This window comes from Marmota marmota, unplaced genomic scaffold, assembly GCF_001458135.2.
Source record: "Marmota marmota marmota unplaced genomic scaffold, marMar, whole genome shotgun sequence".
Lineage (NCBI taxonomy): Eukaryota > Metazoa > Chordata > Mammalia > Rodentia > Sciuridae > Marmota > Marmota marmota.
The window spans coordinates 49,997,808-50,016,366 of record NW_025999977.1 but is presented as its reverse complement, the minus strand read 5'-3'; the positions used below and the strand labels follow the sequence as shown (position 1 = coordinate 50,016,366).

General features: G+C 35.4%; 1 protein-coding gene and 1 non-coding gene across 2 annotated transcripts in view; one reads left to right on the top strand and one right to left on the bottom strand.

Annotated features, from left to right (window-relative positions):
• Nbas (NBAS subunit of NRZ tethering complex) overlaps nt 1–18,559 on the bottom strand; it is a 351,187-nt gene that overhangs the window by 160,502 nt on the left and 172,126 nt on the right. The window contains 2 exon segments of the mRNA XM_048804961.1: nt 6,986–7,099; nt 14,344–14,542. Of these exon segments, the coding sequence (XP_048660918.1) occupies nt 6,986–7,099; nt 14,344–14,542 (313 nt within the window).
• On the top strand, nt 2,400–2,507 carry LOC125617354. Its single transcript, XR_007348329.1, has one exon. It is a non-coding gene; the product is annotated as a U6 spliceosomal RNA (small nuclear RNA).

The following is an 18,559-nucleotide window of genomic DNA, read 5'->3' as shown; positions in this document are numbered from 1 at the left end:
CACGGAGGATTCCTTTTAGTAAATTTTCATCCCTCGCTCCCCAACTTTCCCCTGTTGTATTTGGAGTTGGGTTTGATATTAAGAAATCCAGCTCAATGGAAACAATAAAACTTTGTAGAGTAACAGACAACACATTTAGTTACATTGCAAAAGCCATTGCCCTGATAAGGTATTGGCTACACTTTTATTTTTATTATTTTTTGCAGTACTGGCAATTGAACCTCTGGATGCGCTACCACTGAGCTATATTCCTAGCCCTTTTTGAGATAGGTCCTGATTTGCTAGAGCTGAACTTAAACTTGCAATCCTCTCCTAGCTTCCCGAGTTGCTCAGATTATATGCACACACCACTATGCCAAGCTTTGCTGCATAACAGCTTCAGAGTTCAGGAAAGGCAGAACAAGGTTTCTACCACTTTAGCAATGGCTATTGTCTCTGTTTAGGCTCATAGGACTCCCTTAAATACAGAATTCCTGAACTGAATGCTCAAAAGAATATTAAAACCACTTCTTGTGGTGCTGGGATTGTGGCTTAGTGGTGGAACCTAGCATGTGCAAGGCCCTGGGTTGTATCCTCAGCACCACATAAAAATAAGTAAAAGAAAGATATTGTGTCCATCTCCAACTAAAAAATATTAAAAAATCATTTTGTTTTAAAATATTGATGAAATGGAGAAAGACTAAATTTATGATGTAACACTATTATTTGAAAATGCTTTAAAGCACAGGGATCTTGTACACAGACAGATAGAACAATATCCATGAGCCTGGCTTGCTTCTCCCTCACCCCAACTTATCTTTGGGAACAGGGCACCTAAGGTTAGAAGTTCTTCATAATAATCAAACTTCATGATAATCAAAGTAGCCACCTAATTACTCCTACTAGACCAGAAATTTCACTTTAATCCCATCTACATGCTAAATGACATACCCCTTAGCACAGATAGCAATGAAGATGGCCAGAAAGAACTGAAAAAAGAGCAAAAAAGCTATGCATGAATGCCTGAGAGAAGATATGAATATTCCCCCTTTTCTTAGCCCTACCCACCCAATGCCCCGCATCCCACCTGCCCCCCCCCCCTCTTTTGTCTTATATCTATAACTTTCCCACCCCTACCAGACTGTGAAGTTGATTTGGTGAGAGAATTCCAGTTCTCCATTGTCTGGTCACAGAATGAACTGTGCTATTAGTGATCAGCCTCGGTTTTTCTTTTTGGGCTTCCCAACACTGAACAGAAAAATAGATGCCTTCCTGGGTATTTTCCACTCTTTTGAGGTCAGAATTTGTTGGCAAAACACATCACATACAGTTTAAGAATATGGTTATGAATATTCACTGCATTGTTTATTGAACTATGTATAGCCCAACATGTTTGAGACATCTCCCCCGAAACTCAGGCAGTTATTGGAATACCAGAAGGGCTGAGAGTTGCACTGGACCACATAGAATGTTATGGTATTACAGAGTTGTTTCAGCCCAAAAAGTCAGTTACTGGAAAGAAATTTTTTTTTTAACTCCAACCTCAAAGTTCATGGGGTACTCCCAAAGCACATTACCCAACAATCTACAATGACAAGAAAACCAGCATTCGTTACAAATTTCATTATAACACTTTATTGATTGAGGCTAAATGTACAGCTATTTCATACCTAAAAGTTGCTTTGATTTGGTGATATGAACTTTTAAAAAATGCAGATCAGTATAGAACTGGTGATAGAAGAGCTAGAAATCTAGGATGGTTTGTAAATAACCTGACTTCATTATTTTTTTTTTTTTTTTTTTTTAAACATTGAACAGTAAACTCCAGTAGTAACTAAGGGCATAGTGATCACAGAAACGATCCTGGAAAGATTGCACTTTGAATTCATCTTTTAGAAGATTTAGAATATATTCCTTGATTTAAATGTTAAGAAATAAACATCTGTGTATAAAGTGCTTAAAAAGAAAACAAGTTATCAAATCAGAATCCATCAAGTACTAAGGCTTTAACCCATCAGAAGCTGCCAATTAGCCTCTAACTAGGGCTTTCCACTTTAGCCAATCACTTTTTTTTTTGTCTTGCTTCTTCAAACACTTCAGAAAACTTTTGCTCTTTCTTTTGGTGGAGCCCTGAACCATTCCAGGTTTAGTGCTGTCTTATTGATGACTTATTGTCTGCTGAGATAAGCTCATTCAAATCTACTATGCCTAAAGTTGATCTTTTAACAAGCCCAATCTATCCCCTCCAGGCAAAAGTTGACTGCAATAGTCCCCAATACCAGTCATTATAGATAAAATAGTCTCCCTTTCCATCTTAACAAGCATCAAAAACTGTTTAATAGAACACACTGATTCCAATAATAGAGATGTATGTATTTCAAGGATGGAAATGAAAAATATATTATTTTAAAGTAAATCCTATGCTTGCATCAGCAGCACATACATTAAAATTGCAGTAATACAGATAAAATTAGCATAGCTCCTGACCAAGGATGACAAATTTCTGAAACACTATAAAAAAAAGTCTTCTATTACTTTACTCGTGTAAAAAGAATTCCTATGACACCCAATACACTAACTACATTTAAATAAATTTTTTGGCCTTTTCCTCATAAAAGGTAACAATGAAAAAATACTAATAAAGAATGAAATTTTTTTATTTTAAACAAATTAATTTACATTTGGAAATTTAATATAGGATAATACTGTTTTCCACAGGCTAGTAAAACTACTTGTACATCTAGAAAGTTAAAAATTATTTTCTCTTTCATAATTCTTGGCTGGAAGGGACTTTTCTTACCAAAAGAAAAACCCAACCAAGTTTAATAATATGTATACCCAAGAGAAGTGAATAAATATCAAACAAGTGGCTCTGAGATACTATAATCCACTGAAACAAAGTAGGATGTGGCAAAGCCAGTAATGGGGAGACGCCCAGGAAACACAGGGCAAAGAAGGAAAGTTGGTGCCTTCCCTGCATAGAAGAATCTCTATTCAGGGTCCTCCATCTCTCCCTAGTACAGAGGGAGACACCTTGCAAATGGAGATTTCCCATATAGAGGAGGCTCTCTCTTACAAGAGTAACATCTGTTTTCAGAGCTTCTCTTATGTCTCACAAAATAATTATGTTCCCAAAATAGTTAGAATGAAGTAACCCTTCACCAGAAAGGGATATTCTGGGGTGGCATACTCTGGCAGTCTACAGACATATTTTGGGATGGCATACTTTTTGTCTTCAACACATACTAATGTACTCAAATTATTCCAAAAATAAATCCATCGAGATTTCATTTAAGAGGATGGTTCACATAAGTCTCATGTCTAAGAATTAGGAAGTGAAGGAATCAGCTTTGCCATAGAAGTTATTTTAGAGGGGGGAAAAAAGTTGAGCTAGAAAAGAGGCAGAAAGTAACCTTATCTGAGTTTATGTTATGTGACTAAAGCAGAGACTCCCTACACTCTTAATTGCTGTTAAAACCCCTCCAAGGGAGTTTAAGAATTCAGCTATAGAGACTTCTACTCCTACCAGTATCAAAATCTTCAAAAGAACCTTCCATGTTTTCCTTCTGAATGCTTAACCCATTTAAATTTGAACATAAACCTTTACTTTTAATTATTCTAGAAATAATTATTCTGGGAATTATTCATAACTACATAACTTCTGCATGTATGTATATTTTTACACTAATGCAGAGCTAATATATTAGTTTCACAGATAGTACTAATCTTTTACTTACCATAGTGAGTTTTCAGAGTCTAAGAACACGTATGAAAATTCAGCTCATGTTAATATAAAGATCTCAAATTATTTTCCCAAGACCTTTCTTAGAAGCCAAATTGGATTTCACTTCCTACCCTAACTCTTTCTCAAGGTGCATTTTAGACTTCCTTTACTCTCTGAAGGTTCAATAATTTGAGTGTCAGAAACTGACGATAAATTAACAGGAGAAAAGCCACTTATTACATGTGTACGTAATGACAAGACTCACAAGTATGAGACTCAAAGAAGGACCAGATGATGGGACTTTTTATAGCATCCTGAACTACTAGAAGAAAAAGGGGCTTGGAGTTCCTTGGTAGAGGTGGAGACAGATTCTGTGAGAATGACAGGAAGAAATCCACAGTAAACTGAGGGGAGAAAAATCCATGGTGAAGGAAGTCTGTTATTATGCAAATGAAATCTCTCAGCCAGGAGCCCTCCAGTAGCCAAGCCTGTCTGGAAGATTGCTGACCTTTCATCTCTTTCTGGGATACATCTTTCCGTGATCCACCTTTAATCTGATAAGAGGACCTGAGAGAAAACCTGTCTGCATCCTGCTTCCCACTGTTCCCCAATCACAGTACCAAGGCATCACACTTCGGGGTGTGGTTTTCGGAATCTCAACAATTTTGTTCTTATAAAATACAAGACTCATTTCAAACCACACTCTCCTTTACTTTTCCACTCTTAAAACCAATTTATTGTGATTACTCTTAGTAATTAACATCCTCTAACAGAATTTAGCTCTTTGAGAACAGATGCCTTTAGAATGTGTCCTAATCTTTGTGCCTCAATGATTTTTTTTTAAGAATATAAGACCCAACCTGCTCTAAAAAGATTATTTTTTTAAAAAATGGTGTAGCATTGAGTAGTATTATTAATAGTAAAGCAACACCATTGTGTGTTTTAGTAACACTAACACGTATTCCTGGAAATGGAACGATATCTGTAAGTTTTCCTGTAATAAATACAACACGCTTAATAATAATGATAATAAAACTATTCTCTATGTAACACTCTTGAAATGTTTGTGTTTATTCAGAATACACTGAAGCAAAAGTGAAAAATCCAGGAATAAGATTTTCATGGCCGGACTATGAACACTAACCTCAGTGTGGTGAGGTGCTTCCAAGATAATTAAAGCCCCCATCATCAGCTGACTTTAAGTGAAAAGTCTATGGCCCTCATGATCTTGATAGGTGACGGATTCAGTGAAAAGGCCTTTAAGATGCAGAGGATCCCCAGGAAGAGAGAAACTCCACCAGTGGGTAACAATTTCAGCCTATGCTCATACAGTTCCACCCTGCTCCTGATCTCTTCCTGACTGACTGCACTGCATATTTCCAACTTGATTAGCCAATCCTCAAAGTACAAAAAGTCAATTCCTCATAATAAAGTCCTACAGGTTCTGCTTCTCTGGTTAAACCATGACTAACAGGCCAGGGATGTGAGCTACTTATTCTCTTATTTATAACCTCGTCTCTTGAATACTTTCCTCTTTCTTGCATTATTGTCTGATCTCAAATCAAGAAACATGATAGCAATTGATAATTTCTGTAAGAACAGCCAGACAACTGCAAAAATTAAGTGAATGAAATGAGGTATAATACGGTATAGTGAGTACTATTAAAAAATGTAACAAAGGGAAAAACAAATAAGGGCAAAGGTTTAAAGTAAAACTGAACTGTAAAAATCCTCAATAAATTATTTATCTTCTCTATTCGCCTTTCTTTACTTCCAAAATGAGATTCATAACTCTAAGGGCCATAGTAAGTATAAAACCATAAAGTGAGAATTTATTGTTGTTAATATAAACTTTTATATGAAGATGGGTCAAACAATAATTTTGATGTCCAAAGTTGTTAGCTGGTTTTGATATGAGAAACTAAATGGGCCAGGAAAGAATGTTTAAAAAAATATTTTTTAAACAAGATAATTCTTAGTAAGAACAACCTGGAGTGTGTTCAAACTAGAAATCTATTAAATAACTTGGATAGTTAGTCTGAAGAAAGAAAACTAATGATGGCATGATGAGGTACCAGCTATCTGAAATACTTTTATGCTCCCTTCCAAATATGAAGCTTAATGTCCCTCCCTTTGACTATCAGCTGCTCTCAGTTATTTAACATAACCCTTCCTTATTTGCAATTTTGCTTTCCACATTTTCATTACCTGAAGTCAAATAAAGTCTTAAAATATTAAATGAAAAATTCCAGAAATAAGCAATTCATGAGTTTTAAATTGCCTGATTAGACTAGTACAAATTCAAACCATTTTTTTTTTTACGGAACAAAATGGCTAACAACTGTTCCTGTAGAAATCTAACAGTCAAAACTACAAAAAAGTTTTAAAAGACTCTAGTAAGAAGACCACTCTACTTAAGGAAACATGAAACAGAATCAAAATGACTTTCCTCCAAATATACAGTCTGCTGTTTAACCTTGCACAGTAAGATATTTAACTTCTGTGATCCTTAATTTCCTTTGAAAAAGGGGAAAATATATCATTTATGAAAACTTATAAGATTAAATAAGATAAAATACTTGAAAACCTCTCTGCTTCACTGATTTTTTTTTTTTTTAAAGAATGTAAGACCCAACCTGGTCTAAAAAGATTATTTTAAAAAAAGAAATGGTGTAGCAGTAAGTCATAAGATTATTAATAGTAAAGCAACACGATGGTGTTTTAGTAACACTAACACATAATCCTGAAAGTGGAACAATATCTAAGTTTTCCTGTAATAAATACATGACACTTAATAAAAAACTATTCTCTATGTAACACTCTTGAAATGTTTGTATTTATTCAGAATACACTGAAGAAAAAATGAAAAACCCAGGAATAAGATTTTCATGGCCAGACTGTGAACACTAACAAATAGTAAATCCAAGTTTCTGACCAGTTTTTCAGATACAATAAAACTATGGTTGGACACTGAAGTGAACTAATGAAGGCTGGCTGGCTCTATGTTTGTGTGTTCTGGATATAAATGGTAATACTGACTTCTGTCCCAGCTCTCACTCAGTGGCACTGTGAATAAGCCTTTCTTCATTTAAAGGACAGATGATGGTTTTAGCAGTTCAGTGCAGATACACATCTCTATAGTATGCCAATCTTTCTAGGAAACACTAATCCTTACTCAAAAGATAAACTCAAACCTAAAATAATGTATCCTGATGTTTACCTAAGATGATGTCAAGTGTGACACAGAAACCTATTCTAGAATTTAGCATTCAAAAGACTTACCTGCAACCCTCAGCAACTCAGCAAGGCCTAGAACCTTGGCAGATTGTTTGTAGCACATGGGAGACTGGGAAATACATTCCTTGATGAGGCTGATCCTATCTGAGCACAATCGCACTACAAGAGAAATACGTATTAAAGACTTGCAACTAGGGACATCACAAAAGGGTGTCATCACATTCCTAATAAAAGGCAATCAAACAAAATGAACACTGCTAGTCTCCAGATCAGCAAAAATTAAGTAAAATACATATTAATAAAACAATATTATTATTGTTCCAAATGACTAATGTACAACATGGATATTTTCCTTATAGCCAAACTTCTAAAACATGGCCCTGACCTGTCATTCTGAAGACAGAAAATCATGTCATCTTTTCAAGAATCATGTCAGGATGTAGAACTTTTAAATAGGCAGTATTTGTCTCTGAATACCTCTCATCCTTCCTATCATACCAGTCCCTTCACCTTGACCTAATTCCCCAACACCCATTCCAGATTCCAAATATCCATTTTCTAAGTTCACATCACATTGGTATAGAAGGCAGGAGTCCTCAATGGACATACTATTCTACGGTTAAGCCAAATCCTCTCACTTAACAGACATTAGGAAAATGAAACGCATCTGATCCAACCAATTCATACCATAAAGAAATGAACACAAAGAAAAAAACTTTGGTGTTAAAGAGAACAAAGTGTGCTCTAGAAATATACAATGCTTATTTAGAGTACAGATGTCAACCTTTAAGGAGCCCCACACTGCCTAGGAGGTCAACCCCCAATAGCTGTAACAAATGTAACACCATCTAAAAGAAATAGGTAAGAACTATGCCCCTGACACTGCTGTAAGTGCTTTGTGCATATTAACCCTACCTATCAGAACCGTACAATCATTACCATTATTTTTCTCAATGGAAAAAAATGAGGTGCCAAAAGGTTAAGCGCTTTCGTGAAACTCACCAAAAAAGTGATGGGATATGAATAAAGTCAACCCAACTCCATAAATGTTGTCCACACTACAATCGTTATCCATTCCTAAACTCATGGCTATTCCCTATGTATCCCGATTTCTTAAAAGTTCTTCTAAGTGGGTGGGAGGACACATAAAGCTTGGTTAGATTTAAAAAAAAAAAAGTAGTGTTTTTTTCTTTGAAATGGGCCTTTTATTTTGTATATTTTGATTATGACTTAATTTTGAACTTACAGAAAAATTGCAAGTATGGTACAAAGAACTCCTCTACACTCTATGCCAGGATCAACCAATTATAATAACTTGCTCTGTTCACATACACATATACACAATCATACATGTACTCCCTCCCTTCCCCTGCCGTATCCACCCAGAAAAAAATACACACATGCACACAAATATATATATACACACACAAATATGAACACACGCCTACATTCTTCTGAACTATTTGAAAAAAAGTTGCAAACATCATGTTCTTTTATCCATAAATACTTTGGCATGTGTTTCAAGTTCAAGCTCTTTAAAGATAGATATTTCACTGGGTATTGTGGCACATGCCTACAATCCCAGACACTCGAGAGGTTGAGACACGAGATTACCAAGTTTGAAGCCAGCCTCTCCACTTGAGCAAAACTCTCACCTCAAAACATACATATGTAAATATATACACTTATATGTATGAATACATATACACATATAAATATGTATAAATACATATATCCCTAGCCTTTACATACATACATGTATAAGTCAGTGACAGAGTGCTTGCCTACCATGTATGAGACTTGGATTTGTTCCCGAGTACTGCCCAAAACAAAAAACAAGAAAAAAGATGAATGTATCTATGTGTGTGTGTGTGTGTGTGTGTGCGCGCGCGCGTGCGCATGCCATGCTGGTGTAATAAGCTTGTTGTGACCATTGTTGTAAAACATAAGGTAAGTGTAAATTTCAGTTAACTTTTGCAGTCCTAGTGGTCAGTATCTATGTGCCTATCTGAATATAGCTTTCGTAGATTATTATTCCTAACCATCCACTGCAATTATTCTACATCCCAAACTCCTAACATTAGACTTGACCTGTGACTTATTCAGAAAATGAACCTCAGTGGAAGTGATCTACGCCACTTTTGAGCAAAAGCTATACAGATCATGGAATTCCACTTCTGACCTTGTCCCTCTACCACAGAAATGCCACAGTAGGCAGGACTGTGGGCAGGAACCAAGCCTGTTAGCACATGTTGAGTTTTTACTGTAACATGTTTTTTTTTTTTTTTGGCTAGACTGTGCTAAACTTTTATATAATTTAAGTATAAAAAATGTGAGTTTTTTGTCCTAATTACCCACTACTATTTTAACAGGTTTTTTTTTCCTAGATTAGTAACATAACTTTTTACATGTTTCCATTTGCTTTTCAAAACACTCACTACAGACATTGACATTCTATGTGTAAAACTTGGGGGGCTTCATGGCTGCATCTATGGACTTGTTGACACATTCGTGTGTTCTTAGAGAAGCTCTAGCTTTAACTTTAGTAGGCCCCTTTGATACTATGACCAGCCTCTCCCTAGCAATTAAAAGCAAAGTAGAAAACTGAAGTTGCAAACAATAAAAAAAAAAAAAAAATCATTTCCTTGAACCTTCCCTTTGATGAAGGGTCAAGTTTTGTTGTCTCCTTGTTACCCTAAGCAATGCATTCTACTATTATTTCAAACATATGAAATAAATTTGGAGATCAGGATTCTAATAGACTGCAATTACCATGCTCAAATCACATTTTTCATTATTTATCCATTTTCTGAATCTCTGGGCAATAACTACACTACAATTAACGCTGACCTTCGAATGTGATTATATTTCAAATGCTATTTCTCAGTTAACTAAGTACAAGCCTTAGATATTATCATCTGTCCAAGAAGGGGTGTTTGATTCCATTTGTAATTTCCAAAATGAAGCCAACATACTGACAAGAATATATTCATGTATAACCTTTTCCTGTGGATCTCACAAATATATCTCAAAAAATACCTATACATATATACACAGATATATACACAGAGATACAGAGATACACAGATACACATACATGTACACACACGTACATGTACACACATACATATACACCCACAGATAGCCACACAGATACACACCCCCAACACACACACACCCCCACCCACACCCCCACACCCAGAGATACACACACAGATACACATACACCCACCTACTCAGATACCCACAGATACCCCCCCCACAGATACCCACCCACCCACACATAGACACAACACAGAGACACAGATACCCACCCACAGAGACAACAGAGACACACAGATACCCATTCACACCCACAGATACCCACACCCACACAGACACCCAAATACAGATATATATATATACACAGATATACACACAGATATACACACACACATATAGACACACATACACATATACACACATACAGAGATATATATACACTCACACAGCGACAGACACAAATACATACCCACACACAGATACAGATACACACACGTAGATATATATACACAGAGATACAGACACAGATATATACAGATACACACACGCAGATATATATATTCACACACACGCAGATACACAGATACACACACCCAGATGTACACAGATTATATATACACACAGCTATACACACACAGCTATACACACAGATTATACACACACAGCTATACACAGATTATACACACACACAGAGCTATACACAGATTATACACACAGAGCTATACACAGATTATACACACACAGATTATATACAGACACACACACACAGCTACACACACAGCCACACACAGATTATATACACACACACACAGCTACACACACACATATACAGATACATATATATATTACACATACACATACATATATATATATATTTAAACTACTGTAAGCATACATACACAGGACTCAAATGTAAAAAGCATTTTACTGACCAGCTACCTACCTGGCAGTCACATCACTTTGAGGAATGGACAATGTCCATTATTCACTCATGAATGATATGAAAACGCCAACACACACATACTTACTTGTGACATTGCTAGAGCTCAAATTTGAATTCTTATCAGCCAGAAAGGTACAAACATGCAGGATTCAATGAGAAAGACGACAAGTCCGTCCCTTTCCCAAAGCAACTTTTACTTTTGCATCTCTTCACCAATAAAATTGTGTCTACTGTTTGCAAAAGCAGGTACTTGAGCCATACCACCTGGATTTGAATTCTAGCTCTATTTCTTGGACCCTATCCAAGTTACTTAAAAGTCAAGGCACAGAAAGATTATCATTTGAAAACTGGAAAAGTAATCATCACTATCTTATAGGGTATTTTTTGAGACTTACTGGATATATGTAAGTGTACTTGGAACATAAAAGTCACTCAATAAATATAAATTGTTGCTGTTATCACTACCAACATTGACAGAAACGCTTATGGATTGTGGAATCCACTAATGGAAGGTTCCTCCGTGTTTTAGAATATACCTTTTAGGACTATTTAGGTAATGTTCTATTTTTACACTCATCCAAGAAAGGTGAAGCTCACAGACATTATTGCCACAGGCCTTATCAAAGCAGCTGAACCAGATTTAAACTCATGTGACACTGATGTGACTCTTATTTTCAATGTGCCATTAATAAATTAATGTTTACAAAATAGAAGGAATAAGAAGGAAAAGGGAATTGAGTGCTGAAGGTAGGAGAAGAATCAAAGGCAGGAAGGCAAACTGAATGAATAGAAAGATGGGAGGGAGAATAAGGCGGGTAAGACCACACTAATTCTATGATCATTTATAAAATGCCTTAAAGCAAAATAATGAAAATGATAACTGATATTTTGTACAGCCTTACCACATCCTAGGCCTAGAAATGTATCCACTTACTCCTTTTTTTATTTTTAATTTTTTAGTTGTAGTTATTTATTTTTATGTGGTGCTGAGGATTGAACCCAGGGCCTCGCCCGTGCTAGGTGAGCGCTCTACTATCGAGCCACAACCCCAGCCCCCACTTACTCCTTTTAAATAATTCTTGCAGTACTTATCAGTATCTCCCTTTGGCAAATAATGGGGGGGAAAAAACACTAAGATAAAGATACTTGCCCACAGTTACCAAAAAAATGGCAGAACCAGCTAAGCAGAATCACAATGCTGTGAGTCAAACACTGACTTCCCTTGTGACAGAAGTAACTCAGGGAACAACTAAAATATCCAAGTACCACTCACTTGAATAGTAAAAAACAAATACACTCAAATAAAACAAATACAAAAATCAAAACACCCAAATTACAGGGAAAAGAACATACATGCATGTACACATGCAAATACTTCTTGGACTCAAACATATGGAACTACTGTTACATGCTATTTCACTGTTTTTTTAATTATAATTTAGGTAGTACCAATAGTCTCCATCTTATGGGATTCATGGGTTTTCTGACAAACGTTCTAATAGAAAAATTTTAAATTTAAATTTTTCAAATTGATTTGAAATTTTTCAGAAGCTACAGATTAGTGGATTTGGTTGTAAATATTTAAACTCAGTAGCGAATAAAGCTAATAAATATTACAAGCCAAAGTATTGCTATTGGATTACCCACAGAAAATCAGGGCTCAACATTTTAAAGTTCAATAGCATATGTGGAACAATAAAAAGTTTCTCTATATCCTGTTTAATTACTGAAGTACCATGTGCACAAGCACAGAGCGATGCTACAGTATAACCTCACGAGGGATAAAGGCAGAGTAAAAGTTTCATTGTGCTCCAAACTCTTCCCTAACTGAAAACTGAAATTAAATGTTTAAGGGGGAAGGAGTTAATGATTTAAGACATTTTAGAATAAACAGAAAATGCTGTTTCAGTAACTGATTAATCTTCACAATTTTAAAAGATTTTGAGCTTCAAAACTGATTTAATGCTACAATTGAATATAATTTTCTACTGATTTAATAATCAGCTTACATATACTTAAGATGCTACAGGATATTTATAATTATATACAAATACTCTTCCAAAGATACTAAAAGTAACAATAATATTCTTTGAAGTCTATTGTCTGAGAAGCAGAAATTTAGGCCCATATGAAAATATAAGATTGCTCGAGATTCAGATCCCTTGAGGTCCAGTCAACCTAATACTGTAGAAGACAAAAGACACCAAGGAACTTACAACAAGGCCTTATTATCCAAAGGTGACATCTATTGTGTAAACATACCAACACACAGATGGAGGGAACTCCACTATACACCTCCTCCCAGTCCCAAATTCCAACGATTTTCAGAATTAAAAACAGGGACTTGCAGGTAAATAGATGGAGAATACAATGTTAAGTGAAGTAAGCCAGTCCCCAAAAACCAAAGGACAAATGTTTTCTTTGATATGAAGATGTTCACTGGTAATGGCAATAGGGGGGTGAGCATGGGAGGAATGGAGGAACTTTAGACAGGGCAAAGGAGAGGGAGGGGAAGGGAAGGGGGCAAGAGGGTAGGAATGATGGTGGAGTGAGTTAGACATCACCACCCTAAGTACATGTATGAATGGTGTGATAATACTTTGTGTAAATCAGTGACTCGAAAAATTGTGTCATATGTGTAATATGAAGTGAATTGCTGTCATATATACAAATTAGAATGAATAATTTTTTTTTAAAAAAAGAGAACACATGGCCAGCCAGGGAAGCCAGCCAAGCACACCCCTAAGAGCCAAACACCCTCTTCATTTAAGGCATTGGGATCTAGGGCTTGAAGCAACTGAAAATCTACCTTCCACTTATCAGCTTAGGTCAGCTAAGGTCCAGGTCATCGTGAGCTGGGCACTGTGCTCATAGCATAAAGTAGAAGAGACACATGTCTGTGTGAGGAAGCTCTTTTGAGTGGAACCTTAAGGCCTTTTACATTTAGGCACCAGAACTTCAGCTTTATGAAAAAATAATGCTAATTAACTAAACTCTACACAAAACTTAGAATTGACTTAAACAATTTTCTACATCAAGTACAAAAAGAAATAATCAAATCTATGAAATGAAACAAAATTCAGAATAAGCTATATACTAAAAACTAATGTAAATCTGAAATATTCATCTATAATTCCCAAATTCTACTTTATAGGTAGCATCACTGCTCTATTACTAATATTTTTTTAAAAGTCTGCAAATGTGAATTTAAAAAATAAATTTATGGTTAAATGTTGAATTTATTTTTTTATTTGGGTTTCCACTGAGATTTCACTGGAAAAATAAGAGAATATGTAGAATCTACTGCTAATGGACTAAATGGCCAAAGATACTTGTGGTTTCAAAAACTAAAAAGAGACACTAATAAATTGGCACAAAACAAGTTACTAACAATGCAATATTAAGCAAAAAAACTCACCTTGCAAAGGCAGAATCTTTACCCCAAATTCTTCAAGACATCCAAGGGCCCGGATAAGGTCTAGTTCCTCTTGTATGGCAGTAGGCTTATCTGTTATCAGCTGTAAGCAGCACCTGTGAGAAATTAGATTTTTAAAAAGCGTGTTCTGCCAAATTATCTTTCTATATTTAACATGAGACCAGACATATTTATCATGAATCTATGACATCGCAGATATTTATTCAGCTAGATGCTTTGTTATTTTTCATAATTCTTATAGTAAGCCCATGAGGAAGGCAAATATCATGGCATAAAGCATCCTAATTCCATTTAGTGCTATTTTACTGATGAATACAAAAGTAATGATTACATTAGACAGGACTGTTTTTTAAAGACAGAGTTAAGATAATTGTTTATTCTAAAAGGGAAATTAAAAATTAAGTCTCAAAAAAGCAACTACAGAAATATCCACTGCACAAAGAACCTTTTTCTGATAAAAAAAAAAAATGAAGCAATCAATTGATAATACAATACTGACATAAATTACAAAGACAAGTAATTTGCTAATATAAGAACACATTAAGCCTATCAAGTTTGGGGTTTTTTTGGTTTTGTTTAATTTTTTTGAGGTAGGGGTCTCACTTTCTTGCCCAGGCCGGTCTTGAACCCTGAGGCTCAAGCAACGCTCCTATCTCAGCCTCCTAAGTAGCTGAAACTACAAGCTCATGTCATCACACCTGGCATACAGAATATTTTAAACAGACTTTCAAAGTTCAGAGAAAGTGTATTATTTCTTCATTTTTTTATTTAATGAACAAGCTTATTCTCTAAAGATATATAGAGAGGAATACAGAGTTGGCAAATCAGAGGTCATGCCTCTAAGGACCAGTAACTGCTGAAACCACAGACCACCAGAAGTACTTAGGTGCCAGTATCTAGATGCCATATGCCTGAGTGATACAAAGAGGCCTAGCTTGTTCTTGCAAACCTGCAGGATTTAAATCAGTCGAACACCCACTTATACTCCCAATTCGCTATAAAAAGTCTGATTTCTTTGTAGTTTCTATAAACACTTCAAATGTAATTGCCTCTGAATCCTGGAATTCTAAGATGTGGAAATTTATACTACAGATAGGCCCATACTTTCTCAAGAGGTAGTATTATAAATAATTTCCACAGACTGTTTTAAAGAAAACGTACCAAATTGGGAATTAATCCTATAAAAGTCACACAATGGAATATTCTGTAACTATCAAAAAATAACTCAAACTTACACTAAAAAAACCCAATCAATAAATGGGCTAAGGAACTGAAAAGACTTCACAGGAGAAATACGATCAATCAGCAAATATTTGAAAAAATGTTCAACATCTCTAGCAATTAAGAGAAATGCAAATCACAACTACTCTAAGATATCATGTCACTCCATTCAGAATGGTAATCATCAAGAATACTAACAACAATAAACGTTGGCAAGGATGTGGGGGGAAGGTACCCTCATACACTGCTGGTGGGACTGCAAATTGGTGCAACCACTCTGGAAAGGAGTATGGAGATTCCTCAGAAAAACTGGAATGCAACCACCCTTTGATCCAGTTATCCCACTCCTTGGTTTATTCCCAAAGGATTTACAACCAGCATATTATATTGACACAGCCACATCAATGTCTATAGCAGCTAAATTCACAATAGCTAAATTATTGAACCAACATAGGTGCCCTTCAAGAAATGAATGGAAAATGTGTTATATATACACAATGGAATATTAGCCTTAAAGAAGAATGAAATTATGACATTTGCCAGCAAATGGATAGAGCTGGAGAATAGCATGCTAAGCAAAATAAGTCAACCCCAAGGAACCAAAGTCTGAATGTTTTATCTGATATTCGAATGCTAGTTGACAATAAGGGGATGGGGCTAGGGAAGAACAGACTTATTATGGATTAGAGGGGAGTGAAGGCAAGGCAAGAGGTTTGGGGTAGGAAAGAGAATGAATCTAACATTATTCTATGTGCATATAATGTACAATAAGAATGAAAAGTTATACTCCCTTTATGTATGATGTGTCAAAAATGCATTCTACTGACATATATAACTAATTTAGACAAATTTTTAAAAAATAATGCAATAAACTTATATGTACTTATATCTAAAAAACATTCAAGATAGAACATAGCTGATAAAAAGCAAGATATAAAAAGGTGTGTGTTATTTTTTAATAAGGAGGGATTTTATTTATTTGATTTCATTTTTTAAGTACACAATAGCTGAATGCATTATAATTCTTATTACACATATAGAGCACAATTTTTCATATCTTTGTATATAAAGTAGGTTCATGCCAATTCATATATTTATACGTGTACTTTTTTTGCATTACAATCTTTATTACACATACATACCACAATTTTTCATCTCTGTTTGTATATAAAGTAGGATGATACCCAAATCATGTCTTTAGTTCATTGTGAGCTTTGCCGTCTTTCTCCCTGTCTGTCCTTAACCTCTTTAGCCATGATAATTATAATAGCAAAAATATAGTAATAGAACATTATATAAGTATTTTAGAAGAAATTGGGTGTTTTCATAAATAATATTTCTAAGTAAGTAAATGTTTTAACTGATCATAAAAGCATAAAATTTCATGCAAATATTTTATGTACATATTTTATGGATATGTGATGTTCTAATACTTGTATACTAAAGTTTATTAGTTATTAAAGTGAAAAAGCTTTAAATATATTAATAAGTTATGTAAGTTTTATTTTTAAGTAAAATATGAAGAGTATGAAATGATCATAAAAAAGGTATGTGTTATAGTTTAGATATGAGGTGCCTCCAAAAAAGCTCATGAGAGAGACAACACAAGAAAGTTCACAGGTGAAATTTGGTTTGAGAGCCTTAATCTATTCAGCGGATATGGATTAACTGGGTGTTAAGTAAAGACAGATAGCGTGTGGCTAGAGAAGGCAGGTCACTTGTGGCATGCATTCAGTGGGTCTGTATCTGGGTCCTGGTGAGCAGAGCTCTCTGCTTCCTGTGGGCATGATCTGATCTGCTTTCCTCTGCCGTGCCCTTCTGCTTCCCAGGGCCAGAGCGACAGAGCAGGCCATCTGCAGACTAAGACCTCTGAAACTGAGGTCCCAAACAAACTTCCTCTACATTATTCTTATCTGGTCTTTTGGTCACAATGATACAAAAGATGACTAAAACAGACTGTATGAATAGGAAAAACTTGTTATTTAAGAAAGAGGACAGTGATCAATAAAATATTTTGAAAAGATAAACTAATTTTAAAAATAACTAAGGAAAATTTAGAGGAAACAGAACGAGGAGAAAAATGTTCCCATTCATATCCTTCTTACATTGTTTGGATATTTATTGCTTTCTCAATAAAAAGCTAGTTAACAAGACTACTAGATAAGAATCTACTGGCCGTGATGGGGTTGTGGCTCAGTGGTAGAGCAACTTGCCTACCTTTTCTCGAGTTCCTTTGTTTGACCAAAGAAACAAATACTCATGGAGGACATGAGAAAGCCAAGTCCTCAGAAAAACTGCTAACTGAACTAAAAGCAGTTTTAAAATGTGTTTGTAGAAAGGAATGAAAATCAATTTAGCTTTAAGCAAAATAGAACAGTCTAAAAAAGATCAAAGAAAAACAAAACAGACTCAGACTTCCAAGATATGAAATTAGATGGGAAGTACGTAGTAGTAATAGGACTAGACACTACAAGAGAGAAAACAGCTAGTGATAAGAACATCAGGAAATTGGTCAGATGGCAAGAAAAAGGATGCCACTTTTCAGCTCCTGCAGCACTGAAGAAGAAAGATCCATTTTATGGGTTTGGTCATGGTTTCAGTGTCCCTCAAGGGTTCAGATGTTGGGAGCTTAGTCCCTGGTATGGTGGTGGTAATATTTCTTTAAGAATTGGGGACTAGTGAGAAGTTCTAAGACTGGCCCAGTCCCCTTGCTCTGGCTTCCCATGGGTTCCTCCCTCTCCCACCTCTTCCTGCCTTTGTGATGCCATCTGCCAAGTGGTGATGTAGTAAGGGGCCCCCCCACCAGAGACAAGCCCTTTATGGTTCAAACTTTCAGCATCCAAAACTATGAGCTAAATAAACACATCATCTTTGTAAGTACTTAGTCTCAGGTTATTTCATTTTAATAATGAAAAATGGACTAATATAGAAATATTTTTGAAGCTTTTATCATAAAGTGATATTTTTTCATCAGTAT